General features: G+C 32.7%; 1 protein-coding gene across 1 annotated transcript; it reads right to left on the bottom strand.

The window, feature by feature from the left end:
* Positions 1-19,035: 19,035 nt before the first annotated feature.
* Positions 19,036-20,922, bottom strand: LOC137807304 (auxin-induced protein 22B-like). The gene is made up of 4 exons (XM_068607893.1): positions 20,270-20,922; positions 19,935-20,125; positions 19,722-19,821; positions 19,036-19,608 (listed from the first exon to the last, which is right to left on the bottom strand). The coding sequence occupies exons 1-4, from the start codon at positions 20,482-20,484 to the stop codon at positions 19,533-19,535; spliced, it is 582 nt and encodes a 193-aa protein (XP_068463994.1). The 5' UTR covers positions 20,485-20,922; the 3' UTR covers positions 19,036-19,532.
* Between the last annotated feature and the right edge of the window lie 937 nt (positions 20,923-21,859).

The following is a 21,859-nucleotide window of genomic DNA, read 5'->3' as shown; positions in this document are numbered from 1 at the left end:
AAAGTCATTTTTAAGTTGGCAAATGCTTTACGAATTACCCTATCTGGAAGGTATTTTTGTAGTTATTAAATGAGTTATGGATTACACAATCCATTAGGAATATTGAATGCTGTTTTTATTTTGCATACTTGTGTAAATTAATGAAAATTAGAATAAAATGGAAATTTATGTTTTATGAATGAAGGTCTTAGTATGGACATGAAGGTTGGATTGATTACAAAAAGATCTGATGAAGTAGAAACGATATGTAGTATGGAAGAATTAATGAATTATGTGCATTAACATGAATTGGTTGAAGAGGACTATAGTACCCATTTTACAATAGATGAGGTGTTTCCTTCGTGAGAAGACTTACTTGAATGAGTTCATAGGTTCGTTATGGACTTGGTTTTGTTATTGTCATTATTAGGTCTGACATAGCAAATAGAAAGAAAGGGAGAAAGACATATGTCTTGTTAGGCTGTGAAAGAGGGGGGGGGGGTAGTTACAGAAAGTACAAGGATAGTTTGGAGGTTAGTGTAACTGGTACTCGAAAATGCCAATGTCCCTTTAAATTGCGAGGTAAACCCATTAGAAAGGGTCAAGGTTGGGTACTTAAACTAATATGTGGTACTCATAATCATGACTTGTATGATATATTTGTTGGTCATCCATATGCAGGCAAATTAAAAGTGAATGAACATTTCATGCTTGTTGATATGACTAAAAGCATGGTTAAGCTGGGTAACATACTACGTACTTTGAAGGAGAATAATGAGGTTAATATGAAAATAATAAAGCAAGTATACAATGAAAGATACTCGTACAAGAGATCAGTTAGATGACCAAGGATTGAATTACAACAGTTAATGATGTTGTTAGACCGTGACAACTATCTTCACTGGAGTACGTGTCATCAGTCTTATAACATTGTTAGTGATATTTTTTGGACTCATCTTGATGTTGTGAAACTTTTGAATGCATTTAACATTGTATTCTTGATGGATACGACTTTCAAAACAAACAAATATCGAGTGCCTTTGCTTGAGATTGTTGGTGTGACTTGTATAGATTTGTCCTTTTCTGCTGGTTTTGTGTTCTTATCTAGCGAGAAAGAAAAAAACTTCATATGGGAACTACACAAATTTAGAGGGTCACTTTTGACATCGCATGTGGGGCCTAAAGTCATTGTTTGTGACAAAGATCTTGCTTTAATGAATGCCATCAATATTGTGTTTTCTAAAGCAACAAATCTTCTTTGTCGGTTTCACATCAATAAGAATGTTAAAGCAAAGTGTAAAACGTTGGTAGATTCTGTTGAGGCTTGACAAGTATTGATGGATTTATGGAGGACTATAATTGACTGTATAAAGATGGCTAAATTTGTTGGGTTTGTTAAAATTTTTGAAACTATTTATTGACCATGACCATTACTTGTTGAATATGTGAAGAACACATGGATTATTTTGCACAAAGAAAAGTTTGTAAAGTGTTGGACAAATTCGTTAATGCATTTGGGAAATATAACATCAAACAGGTATATCAAAATATGCCTTTACTTTGTTTAGAATGTGTATAACGTCTAATTGTTTTATGTTTTATACTTATACATGGTTGAATAAGCTCATTGGTCTTTGAAACGAATATTATAAAATATCACGGGAGACCTATGCTCGTGTTGGAATGCTATCAAACATGTTATTATACTTCAACATAACGAAATCAATGCATCCTTTCAAATGAGTCTAAATGTCATAGGACACACATTCAATGTGCATTTGTATAAAATGTTGGTTGGCTTTGTATTTAAACATGCTTTGATTCTCATTGCTAAAGAGTTTGATCGAGTCAATGATGTGGGGCTTGATAGTGAACGTTGTGGATATGTACTTAGACTGACCCACAGATTACCATGTGCTTGTCAGTTAGCCAGATAGGCTATGGGTGCATCCCACTTAATGAAGTTCATGTTATGTGGACGAGACTGAGTTTTTCAAATTTATCTGAATGTGATTCATCATCTGAGTTGTCAATTCAACAAGAATGGGATGTCATTCTATCCCGATTCAAACAGGTTAATATTTGTGGTAAAGTGACAATTAAAAACAAGTGCGTGAAATTGCCTATCTGGACATGACAACATTATGTGCACCACTTAATGCAGTTAAGACAAAAGGGTCCCAAAAGATTCAATCAAACAAATTTTAAGACCCCTAAGGGAAAGGTTAAGGTGACGACCAACACCAATGCAATTCCCATGCTTGATCAATTTCATCCGAAATGTCACTATTATATTTTGGATGTCATAGATGTCAAAGCTGATGAACATTGTGGGTTTCGTGCTATTGCCTCATTGCTGGGGATGGGTGAAGAGTCATGGCCACTCGTCACAATGGATTTATTCAAAGAAATATCTCAGTGGCGTGAAGAATATGCGACATTGTTAGGTGGTCATCAACAAGTAGAAGATAACAAGAGGTCCCTACTAGTGGATGAGTTGTTAGTGGTAAGTGAATATTCATAAGAGTCATGTGCATTGATTAATTGAACTTGTATGCTATCTAATTTCATTATTGTATTTTGCAAGCTAGTGTTGAGAAATGGATGACAATACCGAATATGGGATACTTAATAGCAAGCAGATACAATATTATCTTAGTCTATTTGTCATTGAAACAAAATATTACCATTTTCCCATTGTGTACTACCACTACCGATGCTAGTCTACACCGATTACTATGTATTGGCCATGTGTATGATTCACACTTTGTGCAGGTAAGGTTATTACTCAACACATTACTTATATTCCTTTGTTTGCTAATTTCCATTTGTAGTGCAGGTAAAAATGCTTGATGATTGTCCCATACCTACCGTTGACATTTTATGGTGTACACACATTGTTACCCAGAGGCAAGGTTATGGTCATCATATTACATTAGTCGGATGCAATCTTTTACCCAATTAATCAGTATTAGTCCGACATATGTGAATCTTGGAGACAATTGATGTAAACATAATTTATTATGTGGGGTTCCGATTCATAATTTATTCGCGTTTATGTCAGATAAAAATAAAATAACAAACACTACAACATACATTAATTAAACCAAATTGTACACATACAAAGTTACTATTATTACATTCATGTAATAAAAAAAATATCAACGGTGTCCACGAATATTACGTGATCGTCTAGTGTACACTGCCCCGTCATCTGTTACACTCCGGGCTAACTGCAATGCTACCTTCGTACTCTCATATGCATCAGTGCCTTCAGTGACCTGACGACAATCTATCACGCGTTAGAGGATATTGATAATGCGCCTTAATATACCCTGCACCAACTTCAAAATAAATTAAACTTGTCAAATATATTATTTAATCACATAACAATAAAAATTCTTACCGAATGTGCACACTCATCTTGAGACGAGGGACCTGCCTGCTCAACATTTAGACTACGAGGACGACGACGTGGTACAACACTGGGTCAATTTCCAAGCTCACCTCTGCGAATGTATGGGTGTGACCCCGTTCTAAACCAAGACATGTACTCAGGAACACATGCATATGAACTAGAAGCAACTATCAAACCTGTCACTAAGTGGTGATCAAATTGTAACCACTTTTGATCAATGACATGTGCACCAGGACCCTCAACCGATTTCGGTGATGGTGGAATGCTTTGCTTTGAGCCAAATTAGCGCAACACACACTCGGGCATATGTCTCTGTGATAAGCTGCCCAATCGCAGGTGATTCGAGAATAAATAAATTGTCTCAAATTGCCTGCTCAGTCTGTGGTCCTCATACGGAGTCCAGATGACGTTATCGTGTGTGAGTCTATCCAGCTGCACCCGCACATCACCAACAACACAAATCTGATGGGCAACAATGTATCATGCTGCTTGCGGGTGTACCTCATCATATAAGGGATTAATATCCTTCTTCCCATGCTCGAGAAGTGCTCATAAATTCATGCTTGCGTAATTCGATCATTTTAATTATAAAACATTTGATACAAAACACTATGGAATGTAACACGTGATTGCTAATTATTTATATAGTTTCATACTTGAACCACTATTGCATAACTGCTCAACTACTTCATGTTAAAGTAACATGCATCCCCCAACTGCTCATATAGGTGTGTAAGTGTTGTTGCTCCTCATGCGTATCCATGACACATATGTAGATTGTTGAATAACAACAAGTACGAAACATATACAAATGTGACACTTTTATTTACATAAATAGTGCATCCAACCAGATGCAATAAGTAAGCTCTGGCAACACATCCCAAGCCTCTTGAGCGGAACATCCCTCGTATATATCTTGGAGCTAACTCAATTGTACGTGGGCGCCTCGACACTGCGTCATCTCAGCCTTCCCACGAGCCTCCTCCACCCCTAGTAAATCAGCTAAAATTGTCGCAACTCCGTTGTACTCTAAGGGCACATATGTAGAAATTGACCCAAAATAGGGAGGTGTAAAAGAGATGACACATCATCAAGTGTGATGGTCATCTCACTTACGGGAAGGTGGAAGGAGTTCGTCTCCCCATGCTACCTTTCGACAAAGGCTGAAATCAGCCCCTTGTCCCTTACCTCATAACTTATATTGCACAAACTAAACAATCCAGAATTTTGTACAAGAAGCTCAATATCAACATGAAGCATCCCAAATTTACTAATTTCCTACCGTGGGATACCAAGTTAAGTTCTCCTCGATCCTAATATAAAATTTGTATATATTCAATATAATTAAATCCATTTAAAAAATAATTAACAAAAACAATTTAATTAAAGGTTTCACTACAAAAAAACGTGTATAATACGGCGGTTATTTTCGCAAAAGTTGACGTTTTTAACCGCCGCATTATACGTCTCTGGCGGTACCGCGTACCGCCAGAATTCTTGCCGCCACAAAGTTTAATGTGGCGGTCAATTGAGAACCGTTGTAGCAGACGCCATATTATGCATGGTATAAAGTGGCAGTTTTAAGCGTGTAATTAGCGTCAGTTATAAATGTCGTAATTTTAAAACTGGGTAAATCAATTCTAACGTAAATAGTGGCAGTTTTAACCGCCACTTAATATCGTAATTCGAATATTAAATATTTAATTTTATTTTTAATATTTATAATAATTTATTTAATTATATTTTATAATTTGATTTCATAATATTATTTAATTTCATATTTTCATAATATAATTAAATTATAACATAAACTAATTTCATAATATAATTATACTTCATAATATAATAATCAAAAGATGACTTCATTCATTCATTGAGAGAACAAAGTTGATAATGTCAAACTAATACAAACAACAAGTAAATTAAATTTGTTTTATATTTGAACATATTACAACTAAAGTCATAGTCCTAATTCTAATTTGTCTTCCTGCCTCCACTTGATCCAATAATATTTTGGTTTGGTGATGGAGCATTACTTCCAACCTTCTTCCAATCTCTCCGGTTCCTGAATAAATTAAAATATGTTTATAGTTAATTTTTTATTTTTAAAAATAAATAAAAACAATATTATAATAAAGTTTTAAGGACTAAAAACAACATTATAACATTTTTAAGATTGTAAACACAAAACTTATAATCCTTTAAATCATATATAATCTAAAGAGGCTACACCAACCAAGACTTCCATATTCACTTTCAACTTGTAGCTGTGCAAAAATCAGTTGTTCTATGAAATAATAGAAGCATGCTTACAACAAAATAAAACAGCGTTTTTGCAAATTGCAAATTTAAATAATCATGAAAAAAAACATTGTTTAAGGCATGGACAACATACACCAAAAACAACCTATGAAACACTTCGTACTTCAAAATTCACTTAAAACAATGATGTGGCATGGATAGTAAAAAAACATGTTGTCATAAATAAATAAATAAAATTAGATTAAAAATAAAAAAAGTACTAGGACAATCAGAAACATACATAAAAGTAAGGAAAATTAATTGGACGTTGGTTCACCCTTATTCATCAATGGGAAAACTAATTGCATAATACTGTTAATTTTTTGGCAAAGAGATGCAAAGAGGCCATACTTGGGTTGTGGAAGAAATCGTACTCATCCACGTTTTACTTGTATAATCCAACTTTGAAGCACACGTGTAGGCACCAGATTTAATTTTCTCTTATGTGTTCAGCTTTGGCGTGTGACCTGATCCGTGTCATGCAAAACTCACTCATATACAAAACTCGTAGTTTCCTCGTAGAAGAGGAAGAAAACTAAAAAATCCAAAAGAGAAAATAAAAGGAAGCCCGTGGTTGCAGTGTATGAGATTACGATAACATAAACAAGCCCATAAGTACGTGACAACTGTGAACACATGCGCACTGTTACAAAGAAAAATCCATAGCATAATCAATTAGTAATGAAATGGATTCCATAGATAGTAGGACCACAAAATCTAAAGAAACTGAACGACGTTGCGATAATCTAAAACCTCACATTCACAGAATCCATTAAGTTTCAAATGAATCCCATTGGAATCACTTTTTCTATCATGTTGTTTTTCTAATTCTACACAAAATTGGCAGTAAAAAATTGACGAACACTAGTGTTCTTTCTATTAAATAATTTGTTTTAAAATAATAAAAAATAAAAAAAATAAAAAAATAAAAATAAAAAATAAAAAATAAAATAAAATATATATATATATATATATATATATATATATATAAACTATGTTTTGAAGCTTTATGTGAAACAGTTTCACATGAATTTGTCCAATCACAAATAATCATAATATAAAAAAGAAGAAGAAACCATTTTCCATCTGTTTTCTGCAACTTTATCTTGTGAAATTGAAAAAGTTACCTAAATCTCTGTCTTCTTCTCTTCTTTGGCTTTAGAAATTCTAACTGAATAAGACTTGCAATGAAATCTAATGTAACTACTAATATATCATAAACAACTCCTAAAACAATGAATCGATATAACCCTTCCGATTTTTCCAAAGAGAATAGTAAAGACAATATAGCAGCAAACCGGAATGGCAAAGAAGGAGACAAGAAGTGGATGGAAACTCCGATATTCAAAATCGTGTCGCTAGAAACAAAATCAACAAAGCAGGATACTTTTCAGGCTTCAGAGTTCGTTAAATACCCAATAGATAATAAAGAAATTGAATCATTTCTTAAGTTCCATAATGGAAGAAAAAAAACCTACGTGTTCGGAGGGTGGCCCTTTCTCGCAAAAACCGCCGCGTCCTCCACCGCCACGACCAAATCCACTTCTACCGCGACCGAACTGCCACCGTCGCGGCCACTCTAGAAACCGCCACCGTCACGACCACTCTTGAAATCGCCACCGTCACGACCACTCTTGAAATCGCCACCGTCGCGGCCACCCCTGAAACCGCCATCGTCACAGCCACTTCTGAAACCTCCACCGCGCCCACGCCTCTGGGGGCTCTCATTGTTTAGTGACCAGAGGATGCAGCCACAGAGGGATGCCAAGACAAAGTTGGGAGGGTTTAGGGTTTTGAGACAAACGAAATAGGTTTTTGAAGAGAGAGGAATATTGAATGTTTGGGCTATTGGGCTTTATTGGGACTAAAACACATTATGGAGGGAACAAAATGCGGGAGAATTTTTATTTAGAAGGATAATTATGACGGTTCTAAATGTCACATTTCGAAGGAAGATTATGGCGTCTATGAAGCTGCCGTATTATACCGCTAATTATGGCGGTTTTTAATAACCGCCATATTATAACCGCCACTACATACACGTTTTTTGGTAGTGTTTTTTCGTTCTTACCTCACCCTCCTAGAGCTTAACAACATGGTCAACAAAATTTACAAATAAAGACATATCAGAAGGTCCTCCAGGAAACCCTTCTCAATGGTTTACTTGGTCATCATTCCGTAATCTTTGTTGATTGTCATTATCAATATGAGCATCAACACCAATCCTTTCCTCGACATCACCTCAGTCTCTTCTACAGACGGATGTCGTCGGTCTTCTGTGATCATGATCTTGAGATCCAACACCTTTTGTTTTAGCCATAGTTGTCCATAACACAATGTGAATTTCAATTATTTACAAATAAGATAATGAATAATATAATCACCAAGTTATAATATAAAACATAAAAAATGTTCTTACCGGAGTGGGTAGGAACCTCAGAAAAAAACACTTCCGGTTTACATATTCCAAAACACAAAAATCAACGCTACGAATTACATAATCCATAACCCAAAAATTGCAACTTTTGGATTACGTAATCTGGAACCTAATTGGACAAACCTACCAGATTACGTAATCTGGAACCTAACTAAACAACTACCTATACCAGATTACATAATCCAAAACTTATTGAAACCCTAAAACCTATCGGATTACGTAATTTGGAACTTCTTGAAACCCTAAACCTTACCGAATTACGTAATCCATAACCTAACTAAACAGTCATCAAATTACGTAATCCAGAACCTATTTAACCATCTATAACTACCGAATTACTCTATGCCCTTTGGAATACTTCCGCTAGATTAAAATTAAAAATGAAAACCATTGAAACTGCTTACCTGTGGATGAAGAAGGCAATGGTGAATGATGGAGGAAGAGAGCATTAGAAGGGATGAAAGCTTTGAAGGAGAAGGAGAGCTTTAGAAGGAGGTGGGAGCTTTAGAGGGGGTGGGAGCTACATCACTGGGAGTGAAAGGGCACACTGAATGAACGTGAAAAAGTAGAAGTAGGTTAAAGTAAAATTAGATAATATTTTAATTTTTTAATATTTTTTACTGAAAGGTATAATGGTAAAATCAATTTTAGTATGGAGGTGGCGAAAAAAGTCATGGAGGAGCAGGAAGAAGTAGTCCTTAATTAGTGAGATAACTAAACTCTACTTATTTATCATCTTAAAAATATAGGGAATTTCTTCCAACATCCCTATGTTTTTCTTCCTGCACCCCCATAATTTTTTAAAATTCCCAAATTATCCTTGACCTTTTATTTGAAAAGGCCACTGTAAATGAGTTGCTTTTCTACCTTTCTTCTTTTTTGTTTATTGGTACCGCTGGTGGAGAATCATTTTAGTTGTGCGGAACAAGGTGGAAGAGTGGGTTACATTGTCAAAGTGTTGGTTGACTTTTGAAGTAAGAATTAAGTTTTTTTTAAGGGGTTGGGTGGTTATGGAGTTTTTGTGGTTCCTGTAAATCGGGATATGGGATTGTGCTATGGATGGATCAATCTGGAAGTGAAAATATAATCTACGTATTCGCCTCTTTGTAAGTAAATCATTTTTTTCCAGATGAAGGGGTGTTCAGGAAGCGAATTTTTGACTTACAGATTGCTAAATCTGGAAGCTTTATTTCAATTTCGGATTGGTGGATCCGAAAGTTTTTTTGACTTATGGATTTGTGAATCCAGAATGCCTTTTTTGACTTAAGGATTGGTGGATGCAGAATGAATTTATTCACTTATGGATTGATGGATCCGGAATACATTTTTTGACTTATGGATTAGGGGATTCAGAATGATTTTTTTGACTTATGTATTGGTGGATCTGGAATGCATTTTTTGACTTATGGATTGGTGGATCCAGAATGCATTGGTTTAGTTTTGTTGTTTTTGTATGGAAGAAATTCACTAATTTCATAGCCAAAGTGTTCCTTCATGAAATTCATAAAAAATGTAAACAAAGTGTTCCTTCATCAAAATCACAAAAAATGTAAACTATGTGTTTCTTCATGAAATTACAAAACATAACAACAAATAAAATGATCATCATCGTCGTCCGTGTCGTCGTCTGCAGACATACCCAAACACATTCTCAATGGCTGATTAGGCTAGCATCAGTGTTGTTTGTGTCCCTTCCCATGCAGGTGAACCCTCGATGACATGAGCATCGTCTACAATCAAATGCAAGGTGGATGTAATTCTTCTACAAAGACCGTACAATCATACAACCAATTATTTCAATTACAACTTAGCATGTATTATTTAAATAAACAAATAATAAGTTCTTACCACTACGGGATGTTCAGAGAAGTATCACTCTCATTCTGACGTCGTTCATCAGGGTAATCACCGGAGGTCGATCATCCTCAACCATCTGAAAGATATATGGGTGTGATATAGACTGAGACCACTCCATAGTGTCATAGCTTGCCCTAACAAGTCCAGCTAAACTTGACAATTCCACTACAGGTAGCATCCCAGGATGAGAAGCACTCATCTTATTCATTTTCATCCATGAGATACCAATTTTTACTCCTTTCGATCCTAATTAACTAACCAAAATCATATAAAATATACTATTTAACCAACCAAAGTCATATAAAATTAACAATGAACAAGTACCATGTTACAACATATTTACTTACCACACCATTCCATAATTGCATGGCCACATGGTCTTCATAACCTGTCAATAATGATCCATCCATTGGACCTCTGGGATAACCTTCATCTCCTATTTGAGGTGCGCCTTCATCCTCCACCTCCATATGGGGTTAGGCTTCTTCCGGTTCGTGTTCAACATGTTTTGCATCTTCATGTTCTTCATCTTCATTAACATATCTTCTTTCTCTTCTTCTAACAGAGGTTATGGGATGTAGACAGTCATCTTGTGAACCTCCTCCCCTAGTCCTCACCATTTCTGTTCACTTACATCATTTAAGTTAAACCAAATTACAAACAATGCACACAATCTCACCCACCCTAAACTAATGAATAGTATCACAAACAAGCAATCATGAACCACATATAAAACCAACAGATTGGAATATAAAGAATTAAATACAACATTTTGCATTCTGGATCCAGACATCCGGATATACCTTACGGAAGACTTCTAGACTCACCAATTCAAGAAATTTCTAGATCACCCAATTTGGGACTTTTGTGGAATCACGGTTTTGGAGTACAAAATCCAAATTGTGGATTCTTTGTTATGTAAACCTAGCGGACTGCACTATCTGGAATCACAAAAGATATATTATGAAAGACAATCCACAAAAAAATAGAACTACAAATCCGAAAACCAAAAGAAAATTTACTTACCTTCTTTTCCAAACACAAAACTGCCTAGAGAGACCACTGAACCACCACCAAGCCGTTGGAGACACCACCTAACCACCATCAAGAGAAATGCCTTTCTGTGCCAAGAGATGCAGCCGCCACCGTGCACAAAGAGAAATGCAGGTTTATGTACAAAAGGAAGAAGAAAGAGTAGGGTTTGGGTAGTTGTGTGCGTTTTAAGTTCTTTAAAATATAATAAGGATAATTTTGTCTTTGCATAACATTGTGGGTGCAAGAAGATAAATTTGGTCTGGTTGTTGCTTAAAGAGAATGACTCACTTTAAAACAACATTTGAATTTTTTAGTTTTTCTTTTTATTTTATATACTTTTTTTCCAATATGAAAGCTACAACAAAATTTTAAATAATTGAAATAACTATGATAAAAAGAGTTATTATATTATTATATCAATATATGATGACATATGTTAATATAATAATAATAATATTTGTAAATAAAAATTATAAATATCATATTAATATGTGTATCAACACTAAATGATAATTCTAAATGTAATGTGTGGGTATCTAACAATGTGTGAAGGGGTTGATGATATGTGGCATTGCTAAGCATGGGGACTAGAGGTGGTACGTGTGTACAACTGACGGTAAAAACTTGACACATATTAATTGAGAAAAGAATTTATTAATTGAGAATTCTTTTTAGAGAAAATAATTGAGTTGAAGAGGAAAATGAGATACTGTAGACCATATCAATTTTCCCCAACCTGTTTTTTTAGTTGTGTTGGAGTGCACCAATGTATTTTCTAAACTTTTTATTAGATGTCTGTGAGTCGGTTTTTTACTGAAATAGAGTCAACTTTGACCTATACTAAAATTTTTAATTTTTTCTAATCTAACCCGACTCGAATCCAAAATAAAATTGAACATTTGATCATATAAATAAAAAAAATATAAAAAATTTGGGCCTCCACTATATACTTTTTGTGAACAACATTTGGTAAGTTCTTTTTGCACCTTCATACATTTTGCTGCCATTTAAACGTATCAATAAGGCCTTCATATTGGCCTCACGTCAACGTATCAATGGAGCCTCCATCTTGGCGTCACATCAAGCAGTTCATACACATATCACCTGATTCGCTTGTCAACTTCTGCTAAACAACTCAATTTTCTCAATACAAGAGCACGAAACAGATTTTGTTTGTTACTGTTTCTTCGAGTAATTTAAATTGATGCATTTTTTAGGGTAGTCTTTTTGTATCTACAAGTGAGACATAACACTATGCAGATTTTGATTGAGTTTAGAGGCATGAGGATCCTTTGGTAATGGTTGATCTGGGGTTTTCTGCTTTAAAGTTGTTGCTACATTCTTGAGTGTAGTTTGTATGTTTATGCACCGCATACATAATTATTTGTAACAGATTAGATTGGGTTTAGAGGAATTAGGATCTTAATAGATTAATATTTTGTACAACTGTCTTTTTTTTAGTCATCTGTTTTTCTTTTGGTACAAAGAAACACTCTTAATATTTGGTTATTTAATATATCTTAACACTCTTAGTATTTGGTTATTTAATATATCTTTTGTTGATGATAAAAAAATAAACATAGAAACTCTCATATTTTTCTTTTTGGATTGAAAGTCAAAAGTGTCTTATGAATTGTGTAATGAAAAAACTTTAGAATTGCACAATCTAAAAGTCATTTTGTTCTTAAAAATTGGATTTTGAATTGCACAATTCAGAATAACTTCCATCATCTTAGTTTTCTTATTCAACAATACTTATTATTGAGAAGAAAGTTACCACCAACATCGAACTCCTCGACAACGATGTCGACATCTCCCTTATTGATTTCCCTTATAACAAAGGGGCCACAAACATTAAACATTGCCTTAGCCACCACTCGACCTAGAGAACATCACATAACTTTTAAATTGCACAATTCAAAGAAAACTCTTGACTTTCAGATAGTAAATTTGGAAAGGTTAAAATGGAAATTTTTATGTTTGTGGAGGTGTAGAAAAAATGTATGGAGGTGTAGAAAGAATTTGAGGAAAGCATTTGGCACACCAACCCAAATTTAGTATTATTTGGAATTGAGTTTTATTCTTTATAATTTTTGGCATTTTCTTTCAGCACCTCCATAAGCACTTCCATATTTCTTAAAATGCCAAAATTACCTTGTATTCTACTGATTTTTTTTATTATGATTCAATATTCTATAATCTGAAATATGTTTCTTAAAAAATACATTATAAATTTTAGAATCCAAAAGATCCAGAAGATATTTTTGGATAAAAAAATACGTTATAAATTCTATAATCTATAATATATTTCTTAAAAAAGTATATTATAAATTGTAGAATATAAAAAATATTTTTAAATCTAAAAATATCTTTCAAAATATATAATCCAAAATATATATTTAAGGATTAAATAATAGTTTCTCTTATCTATGGAGATATACCAGAAAAAAAACTATGGAGGTGCAGGAAGAAAACGCCTCCATTTTCATATTTTTGGCCTTGCTATTTATCAACATTGTCCATGAAATGAACGAAAAAAAATGAACAGTAAAATTTGGAGATTTAGGCAAAGGCGTTTTTCTGTTTTCTAAACGGTTTCAAGTGTTTTTTTATTCAATCAGGCTTTGAGATTAAAAAAAAGTTATCAAAGTAAAGGAGAAGGCTATCTCTGGATAAAAGTTGGAAACGTGGGTTTTAGAAAGTTCAACACCCATTCTTAGATTTTAAAACAAAAATAAATATTAAATAAATCGTTTCTTTGGGAATATTTTTTAACCTCCCAATTAACATTCACTAATATTTTATTTAATAAACGAGTAGATGAGGTAAGCTTAGAGGTAGAGTAGATAGAGGTAACTTAGAATTCCCCGAAATATTCTATGACTGCACATGATGCTGTCTTTACGCCAAAGCGATGAGTTCTTTGATTGAATAGATGAAAAGGCAAAAGAAAAAAACACCCTTAACTCCATATCACACGTCTAATTTTCAGACTCACATTTGCAATTAAACACAATTTTTCTTAAAAGAATTTCACACAATACTTTAACAATTTTATGCATTAACTTGCTTTCAATAGTTAAAAATATTTTTGTTGCATTTTGTTAGAACAAGTATTTTCTGATACAGGTGTGGGGTCCCATCGAGCAGTGTAATAGTCTAGTTATTTTGCAGCACATGGAAGCATTTTATTTTCTGGTTTTCTGGTAAGCTGCTGCATAGTGCATATGGCCATTTGTCAACAACTTTGAACATCACTGTCAAAGTGTGCAGGACTATTTTTCTGTACTTGTGCCATTTACTGGCCTAAAATTTCATTGTTCCCTGCTACAGAGTGCAATAGTAAGGACACTTTCTGCTCTACAAATAAAATATTGTGCATGCATTTTTCTTTAGAATACCTTTCCTTAAACTTTGCCGGGAAGAGGGATCTATAACTCTTAGCCACATTCATTGTATAATTTGATATTGCTACACCTTGGTTGCTTGTGTTGTTTATTTGGTTACCATGGTAGACTTAGGTAATAAACTATGCTTCTTTTCTTTGCAAAACAAGTGGCTAAACAGAAACCATGCTCTGAACTCGCCATAAAACTGAAGTTATGTCTGGTGAATATTATTTAACAAACCTTTTGCATGCATATATATAATCACATCAATTAGCCAAAACTTTTCTAAAAAGAAGCAATATGCTGACACTAATATAAATAACTTATAATTTGCATCTTATGAAGTTATAAAAGCAAACGAACTAAGATACAGTCTAAAAGTGATGCATCTTCTTTGTCATGCCTAGGGTTCTTATTGGGATAATAAAACATAATTAATATTAACTAATCAAAACATATTGTTTACTAAGTTTAACAGATTTTCTCATTAATCGAAAGATTTTGTAATTAGAAAATAATTAATTCTTCGTCTGAATGTTAATACTTGACGGGTAAAGTGAAGACATGAACATATTGTAGTTATATACTCAGAATTCTCCTTTCTGCCAAAAAAAGAGAGATGCTAATAATTTGAGTGTGTACATCAAGTACTGAGCCCACACACGATGAATGGTGAATTTGATGCCAATTTCAAAACTGCCATTAGGTAGGGTTTGATGAGAATCAATCAAACCTACACCTCACAACAATATATGCAAAACCATTTTTCCCATTTTCCTTTCAGATACTATTCTTGCAACCACCATCCCACATGCATCTCATAGCACAAAATGTATTTTAATGATTTTTCATAATCAGATGGGTAAGAAGGAAAGGACGATTTCATTCCAAAATATCAACGCCAAATATTAAGTATAACATAAATTCAATATTATGTTATTAAAAGCTAGCTTCTTCTACTAGTATAGTTTAAGAAGAACTCCTAAACCTCTTCTATATAATATTTTTTTTCCATAAAATTAATCCTTAAAACTAGATTTTTTTTTTATTAAAAATGTACAATTTCCCACATTAATTATTAAAATAAATAAAATTTTAAAAAATTATTAAAATGAAAAATCGTGTTAACATGATACGATTTTATCATGAAGAAGTCGTGTTTAACACGACTTCAGTGTAATCAAATCTTAACTGAAGTTGTATCTCTAGATATAACTTACCAATTTTGATAATTTTTTTAAAATTTTACCTATTTCAATAATTATTTTATAAAATTGCAATAAAAATTATTTAAAACTAATATAATAGTTTATCTTATTTATGTTCTAAAAATATTAAATAAAATTACTCAGTTTAGGAAAACAATTGAAACATATCATTCCGTATCTCACACATTATTAGAGATAATATAAATTTACAATATATAAGTAGAGTAATTTTTAATTTGAGAAATCAGTTTTGTAAAAATAAGTTAGATTTAAATTATTTTTAGTTATTCTATTAGAGTTTATCCTCATACTTATTGAATTATCATGTAATTATATCTATATTGAATGATAGAATTTTGTAAAGATGAGTTATTCTTAAATTTTAAATTGAATTCCAAATAGATATTTTAATTAAGATAGTGTTATGCATGAACCTATGAATGAGGTTCCTTCAAACAATTCTGATTATAAAATTGCCGGCACCATTGATGTTTCATCTCTGTAATCGTTGGAAGCAGACACGCTTTCAAATTCCAATCAGCATCTACAGCTCTGAATCCACTATTCATTCATATTATATATGCAATCAAATTTTGCACATTTATTTCAAAAACCAACAACAAAGTTTGGCAGTTTTGCTTTTTAGTTCATGAACTTTAAGACTACTACAATACGAATAATTTAGTTACTTCAACCTTTTCCATATTTCAATATAAATATGATTCGCAAGGTCCTGTCCACTGCCATTAATATTCGCCATGCTTGTTTATGTTTTTTTTTTACCAAGAGAACTCTCAGATCAGCACTAGAAAGATTCCTCGCATGAAAAAAATAAAAAAATAATTTCTTATATCACTAACAAGTAACAACCGTGTTTTCCTAAAACCACACTGCATCATGCATTATCATGTTTGTTAAAGTTTGTCACTCCATTGCTAACAACATATCTGCATTAGGTCTTGACATATAAACTTGAAGGCTGATACTGTCTACTGCATTATTATTTTGTTCTTGACTTTTTATTTTGTTGATGAGATTAGTTCTTTGAAGATAGATCGTTATAAACAACCACCCTTTCTTATCGAACCTAATCTATAATTTGTAGGGTATTCAGATTCCTTGAGACACAACAATTTTGGGTCAGCTTTGGGTGAAAACTCAATTGCTAGGAAATGTAGTGATTGTCTGCGGGTGGAATTGAAGAGAGGACCCATTTGTACCAAAATTCAAATTAAATAGAAGGACATTTCTATCATGTTTCTTCTTTTCTCATTTTATTGAAAACTACAACTTCCACAATGTCAAGGTTTAATCTCAGAGTCTCATCATACTTATATATGTTTATCACAATATTCGGTCAAACACCCAAATTTTGAAAATAATATATCCACCCAATAATGAAACACCATAATTTACCACTCTTCGTTTTTTAGTAAATTCTTAATAATTTGTTACAGTGAGAAAATAAAATTAAAGGTATAAATGAGAGACTCTAAAAGAAATGAAAGATACAAGATATATTAATAAATTACATAAATAAGAAGTTATTACATATCTTAATTCCTATAAAATAAAAATAAAATGGAGCAGCATGTATTAATACAGTGATTTTGAGTGGACAAAGTCAGCATTTCAATACCCTTGTTTCCCGTTCGTTTTTGTGTTGATGGGTAAGTTGTATTTTAAGATGGATCTTATCCTCTTACTTCTATCTTTCTTGCCATGTTTTAGTTTCTATCATTCACTGTTTTTTGTTCCAAACCAGTTTAACTCTTTCACAGTCTGAAACGTTGTTAAAAATAAGATGGGTTCAGAGCAATTTGTAGAATATCTTTGTTCAAAAACATATTTACAAAAAATATTAAAATAAATAATTAATTAAATGATAGAAAGCAAAAGTAATTCAAAAAAGGGAAATAAAAGTGCTTAAATTATACCCGAAAATCAGTCAAACTGTTAAAAATCAGTTCAACAAAAAAAATCCCAATTTTAACTTAATCAACCTAAAACATTAATCATTTATTTTTTTTATCTACATAGAAACTCGTTAATTATTAATAATAAATATTGGTATATATTATTGAGTATTCAATTTAAGTATGATACAAAAATTTATTTAAATTATTATACGCATTTTAAGTGTTAAAAACTTGTAAATTATATTTCTTTAGTATCATAAAACTACAATATTGTATATTTTAAATATCATAAAATAAATGCTTTCCTTGTTTCCTATATTTTAATAGCATCGGATGAAACAATCATTTTCTATTTATTTCACAATAAAAGTATTTAAATAATGGCATGAATATTTTAATAATATTCTATTCCATTTTACTCCTCATTATATATACCTAGAATATTTTTAGTTTTGAATTTTGTTTTACGCTATATTTGGTTAAGAGTATGAAAACGGGAAGATTCATTTGTAGTGATTCAGAAGAAAAAGTAAGATAATTTAATTTAATATAAATAAAGTTGATTTAAGTAAAACACTGATTGAGACATATAATAAATTTGATTGATTAATGAAAATGGATAAGTTATTTTTATTATAATATCAAAATTATCTTTCAAGTATATTTTTTAAAATATAAATATATTTATAAAAAAAGTTAATTATACGCATTTTAAGTGTTAAAAACTTGTAAATTATACTTCTTTAGTATCATAAAACTACAATATTGTTCATCAGTCTCTCGTGATATGAGTCTTCATTCTCTCAACTTTTTCTACCAAATCATCACAATTACTTCTCATAAATAACCTAAAGAAAATACACACAAATAATTTGATATTTTTAGAAAAAATACATAATTAAAAGTAAATTTCTAATTAAATTATTTAAATTCAAATAAAATTATTATTGATTGTTACAAGGAATGTAGAAAAATGGTTGGATATAAATGTATCAATCTCGTATACAAAGTGGACTTTAAGTCTAATTCAACCTCATAAAACCGGTTGAGATTTACACTTACTTATATACAATGAAATGTCATAATCTGTAATCGACATGAGATTTCCAACAATCCGCGTAGCCTTCGAAAACGATGAACAGTGTAAAATAATTTTATACAACATTTTGTAAAAAACACCAAATAAAAAGAAAAAGAAAATAGTATAAGAAAACAGATGATATAACAGAGATATTATATGAATAATTTAGCATGTTTTATTTAATTTTATTCCGAATTTTAATTTAGATAAAAGGGTAAAATTAAAGCCATTCGATGTTGAATGTGAAAGATTGAAAATGAGCGAAGACACCAGCTATGAATCACCTAATGGTATCTGTTAAATATGATTCCAAAACTCTGATCTGATGAATCTATCTGAGTTTTCAGTTCCAAATTATGGTAGGTATTAGAACTATAAATGAGACCTTATCAGAAGATAGAAAGAGGTAAATTAATAATAAAACGCTCACAAACTTAATTTTGAGTCCATTCAATAAACACAGGCACATACCAATACTGTATATTACACTGTATTCTTGTATCAACATAAAACAGAAAAACATGGATGAAACAATTAATATTACATATAACCTTTTCTATCTTTCTTTTACACAAAGTTTCATTTGTGAAACCTCTCTGAGATTTCTCATTCTGAAACTTGAAAAAGGATCAGTGGAAACAACAACATAGAATAGCATGGCATCCCACCAGAGGTGCCAAAAATAACCAGAAAAGTTGCCAAACTTGAGGAAGAAACTTCACTGTATCTTCCATCACCTGCTTCAGAGTTATAATTCCATATTAGGCATGCCACCGAACAAACAGCATACACTAGAGTGATTCAAAAGTCAAAACCCTTTAGATCCGAGAACCCAAGCTGAAAGCATGATTTCCCTTCACCCCAAAACACTTTTTCTCTGCTCATAGTAATTTGAGTGGCTTGGTTTCTCAGACACCACAACCCAAACCCCTGGCCTCTGATCCTTTCATGATTCTCAGCCTTTTGCAAGAAGTCACAAACATGCTGCACAAAAAGTACGGTTATGTCAGATTGAGTTCAACTCAGAGATACCTAAAGATGAGACCAGAGACAAACAAAAGCAGATCAGAAAGAAAAGGGAGAGATGTAACACTTACTCCCATGGAACATCTCCAACCAACATCCAGTCACCGTCCTTGTCTTCATATGTTGGTGCATAGTCGGATCCCTTGTAACCTTCTTTTTCAGAGTACTCACCTGAAAAGCCATAACATAACCCAGGTCATTTTCACAATATCAAAAACTTTGATTGAACTTGTTTCTTTTCATCTCATCTCAGTAAAAACAAACAAAACTAAAATTCTTCTCACCTATGGTCAACTTGAACATGGTTTCTAGAGCTATGAGAAGTTGTGTGTAGCCTCCATATACCTTCAAGTCAATCTTCCTAAGGTAAGGGGCTCCATCCATGCTTACTTTCACATAAATCCCAGCACCCTCATTCTCCTGAAGGCTGTTTTTCCTATAGGATCTGATTGGCGGCCACCCCACTATCTTTGCCCTGTTAAGCATGTCAACACATTCAATGAATCACTCAACTCAAAATTACCATACACAAAAAGAACTTCAATGCATCTCCCCTCATCAACACCCAACATGAGAAAAAAAGGCCTTTGAGTCTTAATAATATGTTAATCGAACTTACTTGGCAGGAGGGGCGGCCTCAGTTTGAACAGTTTTTGGAGCATTAGAGCCCTTGGAAAGGGTCTCCTCTGAAGTTTCATTCAAAGGCCTTTTGTTGGTAATTCTTACAGCTGCAGGCAGTGTTTTTCCCTCACTTTCTTCTGTTCCTGGGAGCCCCAATCTAAGCTCAGTTGCCTTGAGGTTGAGATCAGTCGCATATGTCACAGTGTTTTCCATTTCTTCCTAGTACAATCTATAATCCAATTGCGAAAGCTTCAGAGAGTCGTTTCTTATTCAACAAGTGAATAGAAAAAAACAAGGAAGTGGTTGTTAATTTGTTGGTTGGTCTGGAGAGTGCAGTGTTGTTCTTGTGGTGTATTGTAGCCGTACGTAGGTTGTGAGAAGATGATGATGATAAGACTTGAGATGTGATGCAGGTGTGGGAGGGTATGTTTTATAGGGACATGGGAAGATAAAGAGGTGGTGTTGTGTATGGTATGGTATCGGGAATGATATGAATGAGTTGTGAAAGGAGCATAAATAAATAAAAGAGGAAATAAATTATGGAGAAAGACAGGGTAAGGTGTCGGTAGCAGGAGCAGCAAGTTTAAAGCAAGATGTCCCCACAAATGGAGGACAAGGGTGGGACAGGGTGAGTGTCCCATAAGGGAAGAGAGTTTTGGGAGATAAATGAGGAGCGTTGGCTTTAAGGAAAGGCAAAGGGGACATGCCCATGTGAAGGGAGGGTCCATATCTCAGACTTGGTCATGGGAGCCATGCCCATGTGGGTCTCATTTTTTAATTCCTCAAACCATCTCAACCTTCTTCTTCTTCTTCTTCTTCTTCCAACTTCTAACATGCATCAAACTAAACAAATCTAGTAATGTCTTTTTTATACATCTTTTCTTCGTTTAATTATATTTCACTTTAATTATCAAAATGCTGTCATCAATTCATTTGCATGTCGTTTCTTTTTCATCATTTTTCTATTCAAAATTACTTTATAATTACACAAAATTATGCTACTCAAAAGGTTGTCTCTTACTGATAGTCAAATGGTGTACAAAGTTGTCAAAATATTTTTTTTACCTATGAAGTTTAACAACTTGTTAAGACTCTCAAATCAACTCACAGTGAAAAACTTCTAAATTCACGACCGAGATTACTATTCTCACGACTATTGCTTAACCATTAAGTAATTTCATTTTACTTTTTTTTGGTGTTCATCATTAAAAGGAAAAAAACTAACTATATCATTATTTATAAAGTCATATGTATAAGATAATCAATTTTGTTGAATGCATAATAGATTATGCATGAAACACATAATTCATTATTATGAGAATGTACATAATAAATTATGTACTTAGACATAATTATGTCATTCATTATTCTTCTATTGCGACTAATTTGCCACAATGTATGATGATGTTATTTTTTATTCATTTTATGTGGTGTCATGTAACATATGTAGTATGTTAAGTGAAAAAATAAATAAATTATAATTTATCTTCTTGTTTTATAAATCAATTATAACCAGTTGTAAACTTTTAAACAATTTTTACTTTCGTATAATTTAAATAATCTCATTTTTTATTTTAATTATTTTTTT

Source organism: Phaseolus vulgaris, chromosome 3 (assembly GCF_000499845.2).
Source record: "Phaseolus vulgaris cultivar G19833 chromosome 3, P. vulgaris v2.0, whole genome shotgun sequence".
In the NCBI taxonomy this organism is placed as follows: domain Eukaryota; kingdom Viridiplantae; phylum Streptophyta; class Magnoliopsida; order Fabales; family Fabaceae; genus Phaseolus; species Phaseolus vulgaris.
This window is presented reverse-complemented; position numbering and strand designations above follow the sequence as displayed.